A 17,043-nucleotide genomic window follows, 5' to 3' on the forward strand; every position below is an offset into this window, starting at 1 on the left:
AGAAGAGACTTTGTACATGGAAATTTTTAACTATATCAAGACTATAATAGACTATGGAGACTTTTGAAATTAGACTAAATGCATTTTTCAATATGATATGGCCACAAGACTATAAGATACATGGAATGAAATGCGGTTGTTTGGATAAGAATGGCCACAAATGGTGAAGCATTTGAATATTCATCCCTTGATGTTAGAAATTGATTGGTTTCTTTTTTTTTATTCAATATATTTTTTATTTACATTTCAAATGATTTCCCCTTTTCTAGACCCCCACTCCCCAAAAGTCCCATAAGCCCCTTTCTCTCCCCCTGTCCTCCCACCCACCCCTTCCCACTTCCCCGTTCTGGTTTTGCCCTATACTACTTCACTGAGTCTTTCCAGAACAAGGGGCCACTCCTCCTTTCTTCTTGTACCTCATTTGATGGATGGATTATGTTTGAGGTATTCCAGTTTTCTAGGTTAATATCCACTTATTAGTGAGTGCATACCATGAGTCACCTTTTGAGTCTGGGTTACCTCACTTAGTATGATGTTTTCTAGCTCCATCCATTTGCCTAAGAATTTCATGATTTCATTGTTTCTAATGGCTGAATAGTACTCCATTGTGTAGATATACCACATTTTTTGCATCCACTCTTCTGTTGAGGGATACCTGGGTTCTTTCCAGCATCTGGCAATTATAAATAGGGCTGCTATGAACATAGTAGAGCATGTATCCTTATTACATGGTGGGGAATCCTCTGGGTATATGCCCAGGAGTGGTATAGCAGGATCTTCTGGAAGTGAGGTGCCCAGTTTTCGGAGGAACCACCAGACTGATTTCCAGAGTGGTTGTACCAATTTGCAACCCCACCAGCAGTGGAGGAGTGTTCCTTTTTCTCCACACCCTCTCCAACACCTGCTGTCTCCTGAATTTTTGATCTTAGCCATTCTGACTGGTGTAAGGTGAAATCTCAGGGTTGTTTTGATTTGCATTTCCCTAATGACTAATGAAGTTGAGCATTTTTTAAGATGCTTCTCCGCCATCCAAAGTTCTTCAGGTGAGAATTCTCTGTTTAACTCTGTACCCTATTTTTTAATAGGGTTGTTTGGTTTTCTGGAGTCTAACTTCATGAGTTCTTTATATATATTGGATATTAGCCCTCTATCTGATGTAGGATTGGTGAAGATCTTTTCCCAATTTGTTGGTTGCCGATTTGTCCTTTTGATGGTGTCCTTTGCCGTACAGAAATGGGAAAACCTCCCATGCTCATGGATCGGCAGAATCAATATAGTTAAAATGTCCATTATGCCAAAAGCAATATACAGATTCAATGCAATACCCATCAAAATCCCAACTCAATTCTTCACAGAGTTAGAAAGAGCAATTAACAAATTCATCTGGAATAACAAAAAACCCAGGATAGCTAAAACTATTCTCAGCAACAAAAGAAATTCTGGGACAATCAGTATCCCTGATCTCAAGCAATACTACAGAGCAATAGTGTTAAAAACTGCATGGTATTGGTACAGTGACAGGTAGGCAGATCAATGGAACAGGATTGAAGATCCAGAAACGAACCCACACAACTATGGTCACTTGATCCTCGACAAAGGGGCTGAAAACATCCAATGGAAAAAAGATAGCCTTTTCAACAAATGGTGCTGGTTCAACTGGAGGTCAGCATGCAGAAGAATGCGAATTGATCCATCCTTGTCTCCTTGTACTAAGCTCAAATCCAAATGGATCAAGGACCTCCACATAAAGCCAGACACTCTGAAGCTAATAGAAAAGAAACTGGGGAAGACCCTTGAGGACATGGGTACAAGGAGAAAATTTCTGAACAGAACATCAATAGCGTATGCTCTAAGATCAAGAATTGACAAATGGGACCTCATAAAATTGATTGGTTTCTTAATTTATAAATTGAATTGAGCCAAATTAAAGTATAAAGGCAGATTTATTGGGAGCATCTCTCACGTGGATTGACTGGATTCACAGGAAGAGTTCAGTAAAGTCTCAGCTTGGCCAGCATTTGGCATTGCATACATTTAATCTCAGCACTTGGGAAGCAGAGGTGGGTTGATCTCCAAGTTCATAGCCAGCTTTCTCTACAGAGCAGATTCCATGATAGCCAGGGCTACACAGAGAAACCTGTCTTGAATAGAAGAAGGAGCAGGAGCAGGAAGAGGAGAAGGAGGAAGAAGAGGAGAAGAAAAAGGAAAGAGAAGAAGAACAAGAGCAAGAACATGAACAAGAACGAGAACAAGAAAAACATGAACAAGAACATGACCAAGAACAAGAAAAACAAGAAGGAGGAGGAGAAGGCGAAGAACAACTGTCATGGATTTGGGGGTAGGGAGTACTGCTTGAGGTTTAATAATAAAAAACATGGGTCTGCCAGCCCCCCGGGAGTGGGGCCTGTGTCCTGCCCAGTGAGCTGCAGAAGGAGAGAAGCCCCGTGGCCATACTTGCTGCCTGCTGGGACAGAAAAGGGTCACTAGGTTCTGTATCACCCTGAGCATTAGATCTCTGGTGGTACAAACCACCAGGGTTCTGCTCCAAGGAACTGAGCACATAGGCGGTTTGTCTGCCAGTCTGCCTGGAGTGAGACCTGTGTCCTGCCCAGAGAGCAGCAGAGGAAGAGATTCCCTGTGGCCATATTCGCTCCCTGCTGGGACAGAAAAGCGTCACTAGGTACTGGATCACCCTGAGCTTTAGATCTCTGGGGGTGCAAATCTCCAGGGGTCTGCCTGCACTCAGGAACTGAGCACATAGGCGGTTCATCTGCAAGCAAGTCGGTCAAGGGACCTGTGTCCTATGTGAGAATCAACAGAGGGAGTGACCCCACCACACCATCTTCGCTCCATAATAAAGCAGAGAACGCCTGACTGACCTTGACAACCTAAGTATAACATTGCTTGAGGCAAGACTGAGAAGGGCTCCAAAGGCACAAAAGATGAAGGCAGCATATCAGTAATCTGTGCCAGAGGAAACCCAGTCATCAAGTGTTGCATAAATAACCTTAATGATCCACAGTAGGTTGAAGCACCAGCGAGTGACAATAAGACCATCTAACTCCTGGGAGAACTATATGGCTACAGGCAAACATTACTAACAGAAACCAAGGCATTATGGCAGATTCTGAACCCAATTCTCCAACAATAGCAAGTCCTGGATACGCCAACACACCAGAAAAACAAGATTTAGATTTAAAATCACTGGTCATGATGCTGGTACAGGAACACATGAAGGACATACTTAAAGAAATTCAGGAGAAAATGGATCAAAAATTAGAAGCTCTTACAAGGGAAACACAAAAATCATTGAAAGAAATTCAGGAGAATACAAAAGCCAATAAGGAAGAAACGCAAAAATCACTTAAAGAAATATAGGAGAACTTTGATCAACAGGCAGAAGTCATGAAAGAGGAAACAGAAAAATCTCTTAAAGAATTAGAGGAAAACACAAACAAGCAAATGATGGAACAAGCAAAAATTTACAGGATCTAAAAACAGAAGTAGAAACAACTAAGAAAGCACAAAGGGAGGAAACTTTGGAGACATAAAACCTTGGGAAGGAATCAGGGACCATAGACGCAAATATCAACAACAGAATACAAGAGATAGAAGAAAGAATCTCAGATGCTGAAGATACCAGAGAAACCATGGACTCAACAGTTAATGAAATTGCAAAATGCAAAAAGCTTATAACCCAAAACATCCAGGAAATCCAGGACACAATAAGAAAGCCAAATCTAAGGATTATAGGCATTGATGAGAGTGAAGATTTACAACTTAAAGGGCCAGCAAATATCTTCAACAAAATAATGGAAGAAAACTTCCCTAACCTAAAGAGAGAGATGCCCATGAATATACAAGAAGCCTACAGAACTCCAAACAGACTGCACCAGAACAGAAATACCTCCAGTCACATAATAATCAAAACCCCAAATGTACTAAACAAAGAAAGAACACTTAGGGCAGTAAGAGAAAAAGGGCAAGTAACATATAAAGGAAGACCTATCAGAATTACACCAGATTTCCCACCAGAGACCATGAAAGCTAGAAGATCCTGGGCAGAGCTCATGCAGACCCTAAGAGAACACAAATTCCAGCCAAAACTACTATACCCACCGAAACTCTCAATTACTATAGATGGAGAAACCAAGATATTCCATGACAAAATCAGATTTACACAATATCTTTCCACAAGCCCTACAAAGGATAATAGGGAGAAAACACCATTACAACGAGGGAAACTATACCCTGGAAAGAGCAGGATATTAAGCTTCTTTCATCAAACCCAAAGAAGATAACCACACAAGTATAAAATTAAAATCAAAAATGATAAGAAGCAATAACCACTACTCCTTAATATCTCTTAACATCAATGGACTCAATTCCCCAATAAAAAGACATAGACTAACAGACTGGATACATAAACAGGACCCTACATTTTGCTGCATACAGCAAACACACCTCAGTGTCAAAGAAAAAAACTACCTTAGAGTAAAAGGCTGAAAGACAATTCTACAAGCAAATGGTCCCAGGAAACAAGCCATTCTAATATCAGATAAAATTGACTTTCAACCTAATGTCATCAAAAGAGAAATGGAAGGTCACTTCTTGCTGGTCAAAGGAAAAATCTAACAATAAGAACTCTCAATCCTGAACATCTATGCCCCAAATACAAGGGCGCCCTCATTCATAAAAGAAACTTTACTAAAGCTCAAGGCACACATTGCACCTAACACAATAATTGTGGGTGACTTCAAAACTCCACTCTCACCAATGGACCGATGAGTAAAACAGAAACTAAACAGGGAGACAGTGAAACTAATTGAAGCTTTGAACCAATTGGAGTTAACAGATATATATATATAGAACTTTTCATCCCAAAGCAAAAGAATATACCTTTTTCTCAGCACCTCATGGTACCTTCTCCAAAATAGATCATATAGTTTGTCACAAGACAGACCTCAACAAATATAAGAAGATTGAAATAATCCCATGCCTCCTATCAGATCACTATGGAGTAAAAGTGGTCTTTAATAACAATAAAAATAACAGAAAGCCCACATACACATGGAAACTGAACAATACTCTACTCAATGATACCTTTGTCAAGGAAGAAATAAAGAAAGAAAGAAATCAAAGATTTCTTAGCATTTAATGAAAATGAAGGCACAACATACACAAACCTATGGGACACAATGAAAGCAGTGCTAAGAGGAAAACTCATAGCTTTGACTGCCTCCAAAAAGAAATTCGAGAGAGCATACACTAGAAGATTAACGGAATAACTGAAAGCCCTGGAAAAAAAAGAAGCTAATTCACCAGGAAGAGAAGAAGACAGGAAATCATCAAACTCAGGGCTGAAATCAATCAAGTAGAAACCAAGAGAACCATACAAAGAATCAACAAAACCAAAAGCTGGTTCTTTGAAAAAATCAACAAGATAGATAAACCCTTAGCCAGACTAACCAAAGGGCACAGAGAAAGTATCCAAATTAACAAAATTAGAAATGAAAACAGAGTTATTACAACAGAAACTGAGGAAATTCAAGAAATCATCAGATCCTACTACAAAAACCTGTACTCAACACAACTGGAGAATCTGGAGGAAATGAACAATTAATTTCTTAGACAGATACCAAGTACCAAAATTAAACCAGGATCAAATAGACCACCTAAACAGACCCATAACCCCTAAAGAAATAGAAGGAGTCATAGATAGGCTTCTGACCAAAAAAAAGCACCGGACCAGATGGTTTTAGTGCAGAATTCTATCAGACCTTCAAAGAAGACTTAACACCAATACTCTTCAAACTTTTCCACCAAATAGAAACAGAAGGAACACTACCCAACTCCTTCTACGAAGCCACTATTACGCTGATACCAAAACCAGACAAAGATCCAACTAAGAAAGAGAATTTCAGGCCAATTTCCCTTATCAATATCGATGCAAAAATACTAAATAAAATTCTTGCCAACTGTATCCAAGAACACATCAAAACGATCATCCACCATGATCAAGTAGGCTTCATCCCAGTGATGCAGGAATAGTTCAATATCAGGAAATCCATAAATGCAATCCACTACATAAACAAAATCAAAGAAAAAAACCACATGATCATTTCATTAGATGCTGAAAAAGCATTTGACAAAATTCAGCATCCTTTCATGCTAAAAGTCTTGGAAAGAACAGGAATTCAAGGCCCATATCTAAACATAGTAAAAGCAATATACAGCAAACCGGTAGCCAACATCAAACTAAATGGAGAGAAACTTGAAGCAATCCCACTAAAATCAGGGACTAGACAAGGCTGCCCCTTCTCTCCATATCTTTTCAGTATAGTTCTTGAAGTCCTAGCTAGAGCAATTAGACAACATAAGGAGGTCAAGGGGATCCAAATTGGAATGGAAGAAGTCAAACTATCACTATTTGCAGATGATATGATAGTATACTTAACTGACCCTAAAAACTCTACTAGAGAACTCCTACAGCTGACAAACAACTTCAGCAAAGTGGCTGGCTACAAAATCAACGCAAGCAAATCAGTAGCCTTTATATATTCAAAGGATAAGCAGACTGAGAAAGAAATTAGGGAAATGACTCCCTTCACAATAGCTACAAACAGCATAAAGTATCTTGGGGTGACTCTAACCAAACAAGTGAAAGACTATATAAGAAGAACTTCAGATCTCTGAAAAAGGAAATCGAAGAAGATCTCAGAAAACAGAAAAATCTTCCATGATCGTGGATTGGCAGGATTAATATAGTTAAAATGGCCATCTTGCCAAAGGCAATCTACAGATTCAATGCTATCCCCATAAAAATCCCAACCCAGTTCTTCATAGAGCTAGAAAGAGCAATTCTCAAATTCATCTGGAATAACAAAAAACCCAGGATAGCTAAAACTATTCTCAACAGTAAAAGAAATTCAGGGGGATTCAGTATCCCAGACTTTAAACTTTACTACAGAGCAATAGTGATAAAAACTGCAAGGTATTAGTACAATGTCAGGCAAGAGGATCAATGGAATAGGATTGAAGACCCAGAAATGAACCAACACACCTATGGTTACTTGATCTTCGACAAAGGAGCTGAAAGCATCCAGTGGAAAAAAGTCTTTTCAACAAATGGTGCTGTTTCAATTGGAGGTCAGCATGCAGAAGAATGTGAATCGATCCATTCTTATCTCCTTGTACTAAGCTCAACTCCAAATGGATCAAGGACCTCCACATAAAACCTGACACACTGAAACTAATAGAAAAGAAACTGGGGAAAACCCTTGAGGACATGGGCACAGGGGAAAAATTCCTGAATAGAACACCAGTAGCTTACGCTCTGGGATCAAGAATTGACAAATGGGACCTCATAAAACTACAAAGTTTCTGTAAGGCAAAGGACACTGTCAAAAGGACAAAACGTCAACCAACAGACTGGGAAAGGATCTTCACCAACCCTAAATCCCACAGAGGGCTAATATCTAATATATACAAAGAACTCAAGAGGGTAGAACCCAGAGAACCAAATAACCCCATTAAAAATGGGGTACGGAGCTAAACAAAGAATTTTCACATGAAGAACTTTGGAGAGCTGAAAAACACCTTATGAAATGTTCAACATCATTAATCATTAGGGAAATGCAAATCAAAACAACCCTGAGATTTCACCTCACGCCAGTCAGAATGGCTATGGTCAAAAACTCAGGAGACAGCAGGTGTTGGCGAGGATGTGGAGAAAGAGGAACACTCCTCCACTGCTGGTGGGATTGTAAAATGGTGCAACCACTTTGGAAATCAGTCTGGCGGTTCCTCAGAAAACTGGGCATGACACTTCCTGGGGACCCGGTTATCCCACTCCTGGGCATATATCCAGAGGATTCTTCAGCATGCAATAAGGACACATGCTCCACTATGTTCATAGCAGCCCTATTTGTAGTAGCCAGAAGCTGGAAAGAATCCAGGTATTCTTCAACAGAGGAATGAATACAAAAAATGTGGTATATTTACACAATGGAGTACTATTCAGCCATTAGAAACAATGAATTCATGAAATTCTTAGACAAATGGATGGAGCTGGAGAACATCATACTAAGTGAGTCTCAAAAGATCAATCATGGTATGCACTCACTGATAAGTGGATATTAGCCTAGAAACTTTGAATACCCAAGACATAATCCACATATTAAATGATGTCCAAAAAGAAAGGAGGAGTGGCCCCTGGTTCTGGAAAGACTCAGTGCAAGAGTATAGGGGAATTTCAGAAGAGGGAAGCAGGAAGGGGTAGATGGAGGAACAGGGGGAGGGAAAAGGGCTTATGGGACTTGTGGGGAGTGGGGACCCAGAAAAAGGGAAATCATTTGAAATGTAAATAAAAAATATATCAATAAAAAAAGAAGAAAAAATGGTTAAATCTATGAACCAGCGAAACATAGATTTAAAAAAAATATGGAGACATCTGCATAGTATGAGGTATTAGCCTTTTTTCTAGGGGCAGTCTCTTGAGCTAGTCATCCTAATTCAACCCTACTCCCTTTCCTCTTCCTCTCAAACATTTAGTTCTCAGTTTGTATCCCTGTTTTGCTCTTCCCACAGTTCCAGCCACTAGCTCTTTTTATAGTTGCACAGCAAGGGCCAACAGGGAAAGACACACACAAAGGTGCATCAAGTGGTACTCACATATTCACATGGCAACAAACTGTTGTCTAATTGGACTTAAAGTCCATTCATCAGCAGGAAAGTTATACCTTGTACTGGAAAACTAGACAGCTCCCCAGGGCTAGAGATATCATGGACATCAGTAAAGAGTCTGATGTGGCCCTTTGCTAAGCCAACATAATTCCTTACTACTTTCTAAATCTTATCTTTATACTGACAGATAAGTGTAGTTATGACCCTTCATCAAAGAAGCTTCTTTTAACAGCTAATGAAGACTATTATTTGGGCTTTCCATTGCTGTGAAGAGACACCATGACCAAGGCGAATTTTATAAAACATAACATTTAACTGAGTCTGGCTTACAGGTTCAGAGATTCAGTCAATTGTCATGGCAGGAAGAATGGCAGCATCCAGAGAGATATGGTGCCTGAGTGTTCTACATCTTGTTCTGAAGGCAAACTGGAGCTGTCGATGGGAAGATAGAAGGAGAGTCTCAAAGCCCAGCCACACAGTGACACAGTTCTTCCAGCAAGGCCTCACCTACTCCAACAATGCCACACCCACTCTAACAAGGCCACACTCCTAATAGGGTGACTCCTTGAGCCAAACATATTCAAACCACCACAAAGATCAGCACAGAAAACCACAATTGAACATCGAACAGAAATCAATTGATCACAGACTTCAGCTCCCATGGATATCTCTACATCACAGCTCCCGTCTCTATGGTTCAGCAAACATTTCAAAAGGAGGTGAAAAGATGGCAAGAGCCAAAATACTAGATGTTCTGTTCTGAAAAGGTATCTGCTGGAAATGGCTTCATAACCAAGACAGTGGGGTCCCAACCCTTGACAAAGAAGTATGGATATCTGCTAACTACTGGAGGAAGTGAATTAGAGTCTCCCATGAATAAATCCACTCACTGGTTTTCCAATGCAGGGTAGTCAGCCCTGAAATTATATATACATAAACAATAAAAATGGACTTAGCACATATTATATATGTGTGTGTACAAACATACATATGTAGTTACACACATAAATACTTATGTATGTATGTATGTAACTATAATATTCAAAGAAAAATGATTATCAAGTTGATCTGTCCCCTGAAATCTGTCACCTTCTATGATACGCACTCTTGATCAGTCTTCAGTGGTTCCTCTGACTGGTGCTCACGGTCTGGTATCATGGAACATGGACTAGTTGTTGTTCTGATGGCTCAGCTGAGGTTCTGTGGCCCCAACCTAATTGATTACTTTTACTGTGATGTCTCACCCATGATGGTCCTGGCTTGCTCAGATACCCAAGTGTTCCAGGTGACTACTTGTTTTTCTCTCATTTGTCTTCCTGACTGTCCCCTTCGGGCTGGTTTTGATCTCTTGTGCTCAGATTGTGGTGGCAGTGCTGAGAATTCCCTCTGAAGCCAGAAGGACCAAGGCCTTCTCTACATGGTCCTCTGATCTGGTTGTGGTGTCCACATTCTGTGGAACACTCATGGTCTTGTACACTGTACCCTCTGCTGTCCATTCCCAGCTCTTTTTCAAGGTCATTGCCCTGCTTTACAGAGTGGTCACCCCCATCTTCAACCCTAGCATCTATATTTTGAGGAAACAGGAGGTGCAGCAGGCACTAAGAAGACTTCTCTACTGCAAACCAACTGAAATGTGACCTAAGAAGGAGGGCAGTGAAGATTTTCTATTTGACTGTCAGTGTCTTGATTGAAAAGTCTCCCACAATGGGCTGGAGATAGAGTAATAATGTTCATTCTCAGAATTCCACTTTAGGTCTGCTGAACTATGCTGGTGGGGGAGAGAAAATAGTTAAACAATTTTCTCATGTTAGCTTAAAAGATTATGTGAATTACTGTGAGTTGTAGACTGCATACACCATAAACTGCTCTGGTTTGAATATCACAATGTGAAGAAATGTACGGAATTGTCACTCTGTAACCTGTTACTATATATAGAACTTTTGCTAAAGATTAATGCAAAATAATTAAAGAAACAAGACACCAATGCAAACACAAATCTGGAACAATGTTCATTTATTTTATTGTATGACGTTTAGAGTCTTTCCTATTGTGTGTATTTGGTTTAAGCATGCAAACTTTATGATGCAACTTGCAATATGCTATCCCACAAGATGATATGTCATAAGTAGCTTTATATCCATATACCCACATAATAACAACAATAATAAATTATTTTAAAAGGACTCCTGTAATATACTCACCATTAAAAAATAAAAGAATAAAATTTTATTCTTTCTCATCCTGCTCCTATTGACCTGGCTTATTGCCAGACTTCTTACTTGTTATTTAAGTTCTGTGAACACTATAGCTCCTTTTAACATGATTTGTCAGTGGTATCCAGGTTCAGCTGGAGGAAAGATATTAGAAAAATAAAGGAATACTTTAATTCACTAGATATCAGGAATAGGAGATGCAGTAAAATCTATAAGGCTATCATGGGGCAGTTGTTACTAAACCACTGGTAAAAATTCTTAAAATTATCACATAATTGTAGTGATTGCAATGTATATTCATGCAACAGGAGTATAAGAAGACAAATTAAAGAATATCAAACCCAAAATGCTATTCTTCCAATAGATTATTTTATTTGTTACCTGTCTTTTTCCTGTGACAAAACACATGACAAACAATTTAAGAATGAAAGTTTCATTTTATGCATGGTTTGAAGAATACAATAAATCAGGATGAGAAAAGCAAGGGGTGGATGGATACATTGCATCTGTGGTCAACAGTCAAAAACAGATGAATAATGTAAGAAAGCTAGGTTTTTACTTTTTCCATTTATCAGTCTAGGATACTTCTATGAAAATGGTACCACTCACATTCAAAAGGATCATTTGTTCACTGTGAAATCTCTCCAGAGATATCTTCACAGAAATGCCCACCTGTGTACCCCATGGGCACAACCATGCCCATGTCTGTTCAGGTTGATTCCAAATCTAGTACTGTTAACACTGAAGATTAGCCATAACAATCATGGAGTTACCCCCTGAGCCATGGGATTAAGTGACTCAACATGTGTGGTAGTAAAGTGGGGTGTGATCCTTCCTGAATAATGAACCTTACCCCTGAGACTTCTCCATATTCAGGATCCTTCTCAATGAACTCTTAACATCCTTATTTCTCAGACTATAAATGAAGGGATTCAGAGTGGGCGTTACAAGGGTATACATAACAGCAGCTACCACCTCCCCAGAGGAGTGAGAAGTGGATGGTGGCTTCAGATAGGTAGCAAAGACTGTGCTATAGAAAAGGAGAACTACAGAGAGGTGGGAACTACATGTGGCCAAGGCTTTCCTTTTCCCCTTTGCTGATGGAATCCTAGCCACAGCATGAAAAATACAACCGTAAGAACTTACAATGCAGAGAACTGCACTGATACCCAAAACTCCAGCTGAAGCCATCATCAGGACCTTGTTGAGGTGAGTGTCAGAGCAAGAAAGCAATAAGAGAGGCCTACAATCACAGAAAAAATGAGGAATCACTTGATTGGTATGAAAATATAACTGGGAGAGCAATAATGTATACATCAGAGAAACACAATGAGCTATTCCCCATGACCCACTGAGCAGAACCTCACATCTACAGGGAGTCATGAGAAGTGGGTAGAGGAGTGGGTGGCAGATAGCAGCATAGCGGTCAATAGCCATGACTGCCAGAAGCAGGTTATCCATATCTGCAAAAACACCAAAGAAGTACATCTGAGACAGGCATCCAGAGAATGAGATTGATCCATCTCCAGTCCACAGAGACTCCAGTGTTTTAGGAGCTGTGGTGGTGATGAAGCAAAGATCCACGAGTGAGAGCTGACTGAGGAAGAAATACATGGGGGTGTGGAGGTGGACATCAGCACCAATAGCTAACAGAAGTAGCAGGTTCCCTAAAAGGCCCAGGAGGTAGAGACCTAGGAAGAGGCTAAAGAAAGAATGCCATTTCTCTGGATCCCCAGATAGTCCCAAGAGGATAAAGCCAGGAGCCTGACTGCAGTTCATCCTGGGTCTTGTTATTAAAGACAAAACTGGCATGAAAACAATTCTCCCACAGCAGGCAAGAATTGGCACCAACTCAGACCTGGTCCCTTGTCAATAGGTGTTACTCAAAGCCCTTATTGAGCAATAGAAACTAAAACAACAAGAGGGACAAGATTTAGAGTTCACTAAAAATGGCTCCTAGGGAGACATAAAGAAAATTTGTTGAGTGGCTTCCAGGAATTCTCTTGGTGAAAGCTATGCTCTTTAAGCATTGTGTTACTTGATTGAATAACTACTTGTTCATATATCTGTTTGTCTGTGACTCCTTTGAAGGCAGAAGCTGTATCTTAGTATGTAACTTAGTGCTTTGCTGACTCGGTGTTTCAGCAAATGTTCCTGTCCATCCATAATGTCACCATTCCAATTGCAGCTTCATTAGACAAAGTACAATACTTTTGTTTTCCTGAGTGATGTACTGTGACTACTTAGCCTCAAAAAGTGGATTGTTCACAATGCTGCCAATGGAGTTCCTTCAAAAAATAAAATCATATTTGTTTAAAAGAAGTTGCCAGGATAAACATATTTTTAATGAAACAGTGTAAGTCCTTGTGTTTTTTGAATTTTCCCATTCATTTACTATTTCAAGAAAGAAACAAATGTCCTCTAGATGTTGTCCTGCTGGTGTGACTTGAACACATGGTACATCTATATATTTCATTCCTACATATGTAAGCAGTGTTATAACACTCTTCTCCACAAACTCTTGTACATTCCAAGGACTTACTTGTGTGTCTTCTATGACTCTAAGTGTTTTGAACTAGGAATGCCTCATAAACTATTATGACTCATTACCCACATTGAGTGAGCTTTTAGCAAGATTCACATTTCTCAGTTCCATTTTCAATGTTGGTCAACTTCTGTTGCTAACATATTATTACAAACTAATTAATGAAAAATGATCCATTTTGGATCAAATGTCAAGAAAAAGGAGAACCCCTCTGATGGAGAGCAGAGAGCAACAACAGAGAGGACGATGTGGGAAGTGTGTGTCTGTGACTTCTGGTAATTTTTCTTAAACCACTAGTGTTTAATCTTTGTGTGTTTACCTAACCCAAAAGACAACCAAATATTCCACCACAGTTGGATTCATTTTCTACTATCTCAGTACCTCACTGAGCTGTGATATACTTGAGAGAGATTATATATGGTTTCATACCATAGGGTTTATCTTTGCCATCTAAGATTCATTCCAAGAAAATCTTATGCTTCTTTGATTGGCAGATTTACTTGCACCATCATAGATTATCATCTTGTGGTATGGAGTATGTAAACATATATATTTTGTTGAAATATTTAGTAAAGTATTAAGTTAGAATTTGCCCCCTTTCACAAGGAAATGAGACATATGATGGACCACACAGAATCTGCCTTTACTCTTCAAGGTATATCTAGTGCTTGGCATTAAAAATAGTGAATGCTGATCATGAAGTGGGCACTGAATTTTCCCATCCATTTAGTATTTCAAGAAAGAAACAAATATCCTCTAGATGTTGTCCTGCTGGTGTGACTTGAACACATGGTACATCTATGTATTTCATTCCTATATATGTAAACAGTGTTATAACACTCTTCTCCACAAACTCTTGTACATTCCAAATCTTTGATCATCTTTTCTTACCTTAACTGGATATTTTCTCATCAATTCAGTCAAAGTTTATTGTATCAACCGTATAATTGGCTAAACTAATTGTACTCTAAATACTATTATTCAAGTTGGAAACATTTCAGTTTTGTCTTGAAACTATTGCTCAAATGCCTCTTGATCAAATATGTCTAGTGTCTCTTCTTTCCCATTAATTACATACATTGTACTGTGCCTGATTACTGGGAACTCATCAGCAAGCCTCTGCACAACTGTCACAGCCCTAGCTAGCCAGTCTTGTCTTTCTGACTGGTCACCCATAGTTTTTCTAATACTCACTCTAGATATTGTGCACACTTATTAAGAGTAATCCCCATAGTTCCTCTCACATAAGGAACTTCATCTTTAGTCAAATTTGACCAGGGCTTCAAAATTGTTATAATTTTAACTTCTTGTCCATTTTTAAACTGTCAATGAATACTTTACCTTTTATTATCTTATCTATTTTTCTTGAATATACACTTTGGAGGATATGTAGCTTAGGTTGATATTGCCTGAATGAGTTTTCTAGTTTCTGTGACATGTGATTTTTTTCTTCTTGGTTAAATGTGAATTTCCTGAGAGTAAAGGCCATAAGTTCTGTATTAAAAGGTCAAAGAAAACATGACTATTGTAACAATTATTACTAGTCTTTTGGACAAGATACTACTCTGGAATTTCCTCCCTATGACCTGGTCAAGGACAATAAAATAAGAAAACTGAGACACTGTTCAAGGACAATGATGGCTCTGAAAATACACCAAAGAAATGAAAGAATATCTTAAACATGTGGAGAAAATTATATTATGTACTAGTAAAATGTATGCTGACAGAAAGAGTATTCCAACACTTTGTCCAATTTTACTTTCTTACTTTCCTTCTTTTTTCTTGTTTTTATTATGATTCCTAATCTTGTCAGACTATAGCCATATTTTCTTCATGGTACTTTCTGTTTAATCATGCCTTTATTCTTTTTTTATGAGAAGAATGGGTTAATAATGTAGATCTAGGAAGGAGTCAATCTTGTGATTGTAATATGTCTAATACTATCAGAAGACAAAGAAATGTAATCTTGTTCATCAACTGCTTGCCAACAGTTATCTGTACATATAACATGAAGTAATTAATGAAACTTTACCGTTGAGTGGTATAACTCTGAGATTTATGTTAGGGGCTAGGATGTTGGCACATTACTTATGTTGCTGCTTTTCCAGAAATGTGAGTTTGGTTCCCCAATCCAAGTTAGGTGACACACGAGCACCTGAAACTCCACTTCCAAGCTCTCTACTCCCAATTCTGGGCTCTATGGACACTCACACACATGTTCACATACAAACACAAATATATATACATATACTTTAAAATAAAATATAATTTTAAAAGATAATGAAAAGTCAGTCTCCCTGTATACAAGAAAATTGAAATAACTTGCTGCATCTGATCATCACAATGAGGTTTTTAGAAATATGTTTCTAAATGAAAATGAGAACTTCAAAGTTCACAAAGCTGACACACACATGGACATGTTGTTAAGTAACAGGTGTCACACTGCACACTAACCTGGAGATGCTATTAAATCACAGGTGTAACACTGACCCCAGAAGTTCTGATTTCAGAAACTGGTGTGAAATGAGAATCTGTGTTTCCACCAACTCATGCTGCAATTAGCAGCACCAAATTTAAAAAATTGAATTGTTCTGCCAATCATACTTGCAATATCACTATTCCAACTTTATAATAAAGATTAGGAAGTTATTTTCATATAAGGTTACATACTTTCACACTTATTCCTGCCATCAGGCAATGACATGCCTCTCATGCTGTCAATCCTCATGTTAAACATTCTCACTGATATTGTAATCAAATGAAACCAATCACTGCTATTGTATTCATCTCAAACCTATTTATCTAAAAAATACATAGATCGCATTGAGCAACTGAGTCTCAGTACTGAGACTATCTGGAAACTACTCAGCATCTGAGGTTGTGTCTAATGACTTAGATTCAGATGGGCTGCACAGTAATATATGATGATCCCTTGGCTTCTAGAGCTATTGCATCATTTTTCTACTTCTTATGATGTATCCAAAAGCTCCTGTCTCAATCCCTAATTGCCTTCTAAACCAAAAGTTTTAATTCTGTGTTTTCTTGAACCCTCTTAAAGCAATCATTTTTGCTTGTATCTGACAAAATGACTCTCATCAATGTCAGGTTTAAATTTCAGTCAAGTGATTATTTGCTTTCTTAAAAACACAACTCAATTGAAAACCCTTTGTTTTCAATTCAAATTTTTGTCTGACTTTCAAGGAACCTACAATACTCACCTAGTTTCTAGTGATCTCTCTCTGACTCATTTTCATTCTCCTATCTGGTTTGTCTTCCTATTGTAAATTACTTTTAAACTCATCTTTTGTATCTCTCTTCTAGTTACAGTTCACATTTCATATATCTGTAAACCAATCACTCTGTTAAAGTTTTAAATTATGGATTTTTTCCTCAAACGTGTGTGTGTGTGTGTGTGTGTGTGTGTGTGTGTGTGTTATGCATATATATAATATATAACATAGTTGCTTCATAGAAGTATTTTTATTGTGAAACATGTTTTCTTTTTCTGTAGGATTATTTACATGCAACTTTGGAAACTAACATACAAATTGAAAGATGTCCTATATTACATCTTCTATGCTCCAATTTGAAATATGACCT

The 17,043-nt window shown here is 38.5% G+C and overlaps 1 protein-coding gene and 1 pseudogene across 1 annotated transcript; one reads left to right on the forward strand and one right to left on the reverse strand.

Annotated features, from left to right (window-relative positions):
• Window positions 1-2,232: 2,232 nt before the first annotated feature.
• Window positions 2,233-10,322, forward strand: LOC127670059 (olfactory receptor 11A1-like; annotated as a pseudogene).
• A 1,425-nt stretch (window positions 10,323-11,747) lies between these two features.
• Window positions 11,748-12,677, reverse strand: LOC127669779 (olfactory receptor 1361-like). Its single transcript, XM_052163987.1, has one exon. The coding sequence runs from the start codon at window positions 12,675-12,677 to the stop codon at window positions 11,748-11,750; it is 930 nt and encodes a 309-aa protein (XP_052019947.1).
• Between the last annotated feature and the right edge of the window lie 4,366 nt (window positions 12,678-17,043).

Source organism: Apodemus sylvaticus, chromosome 19 (genome assembly GCF_947179515.1).
Source record: "Apodemus sylvaticus chromosome 19, mApoSyl1.1, whole genome shotgun sequence".
Lineage (NCBI taxonomy): Eukaryota > Metazoa > Chordata > Mammalia > Rodentia > Muridae > Apodemus > Apodemus sylvaticus.

Excerpts from the sequence above, each read along its gene's own strand:
- LOC127669779 (XM_052163987.1), bottom strand. The coding sequence starts at position 12,677 with ATGAACTGCAGTCAGGCTCCTGGCTTTATCCTCTTGGGACTATCTGGG.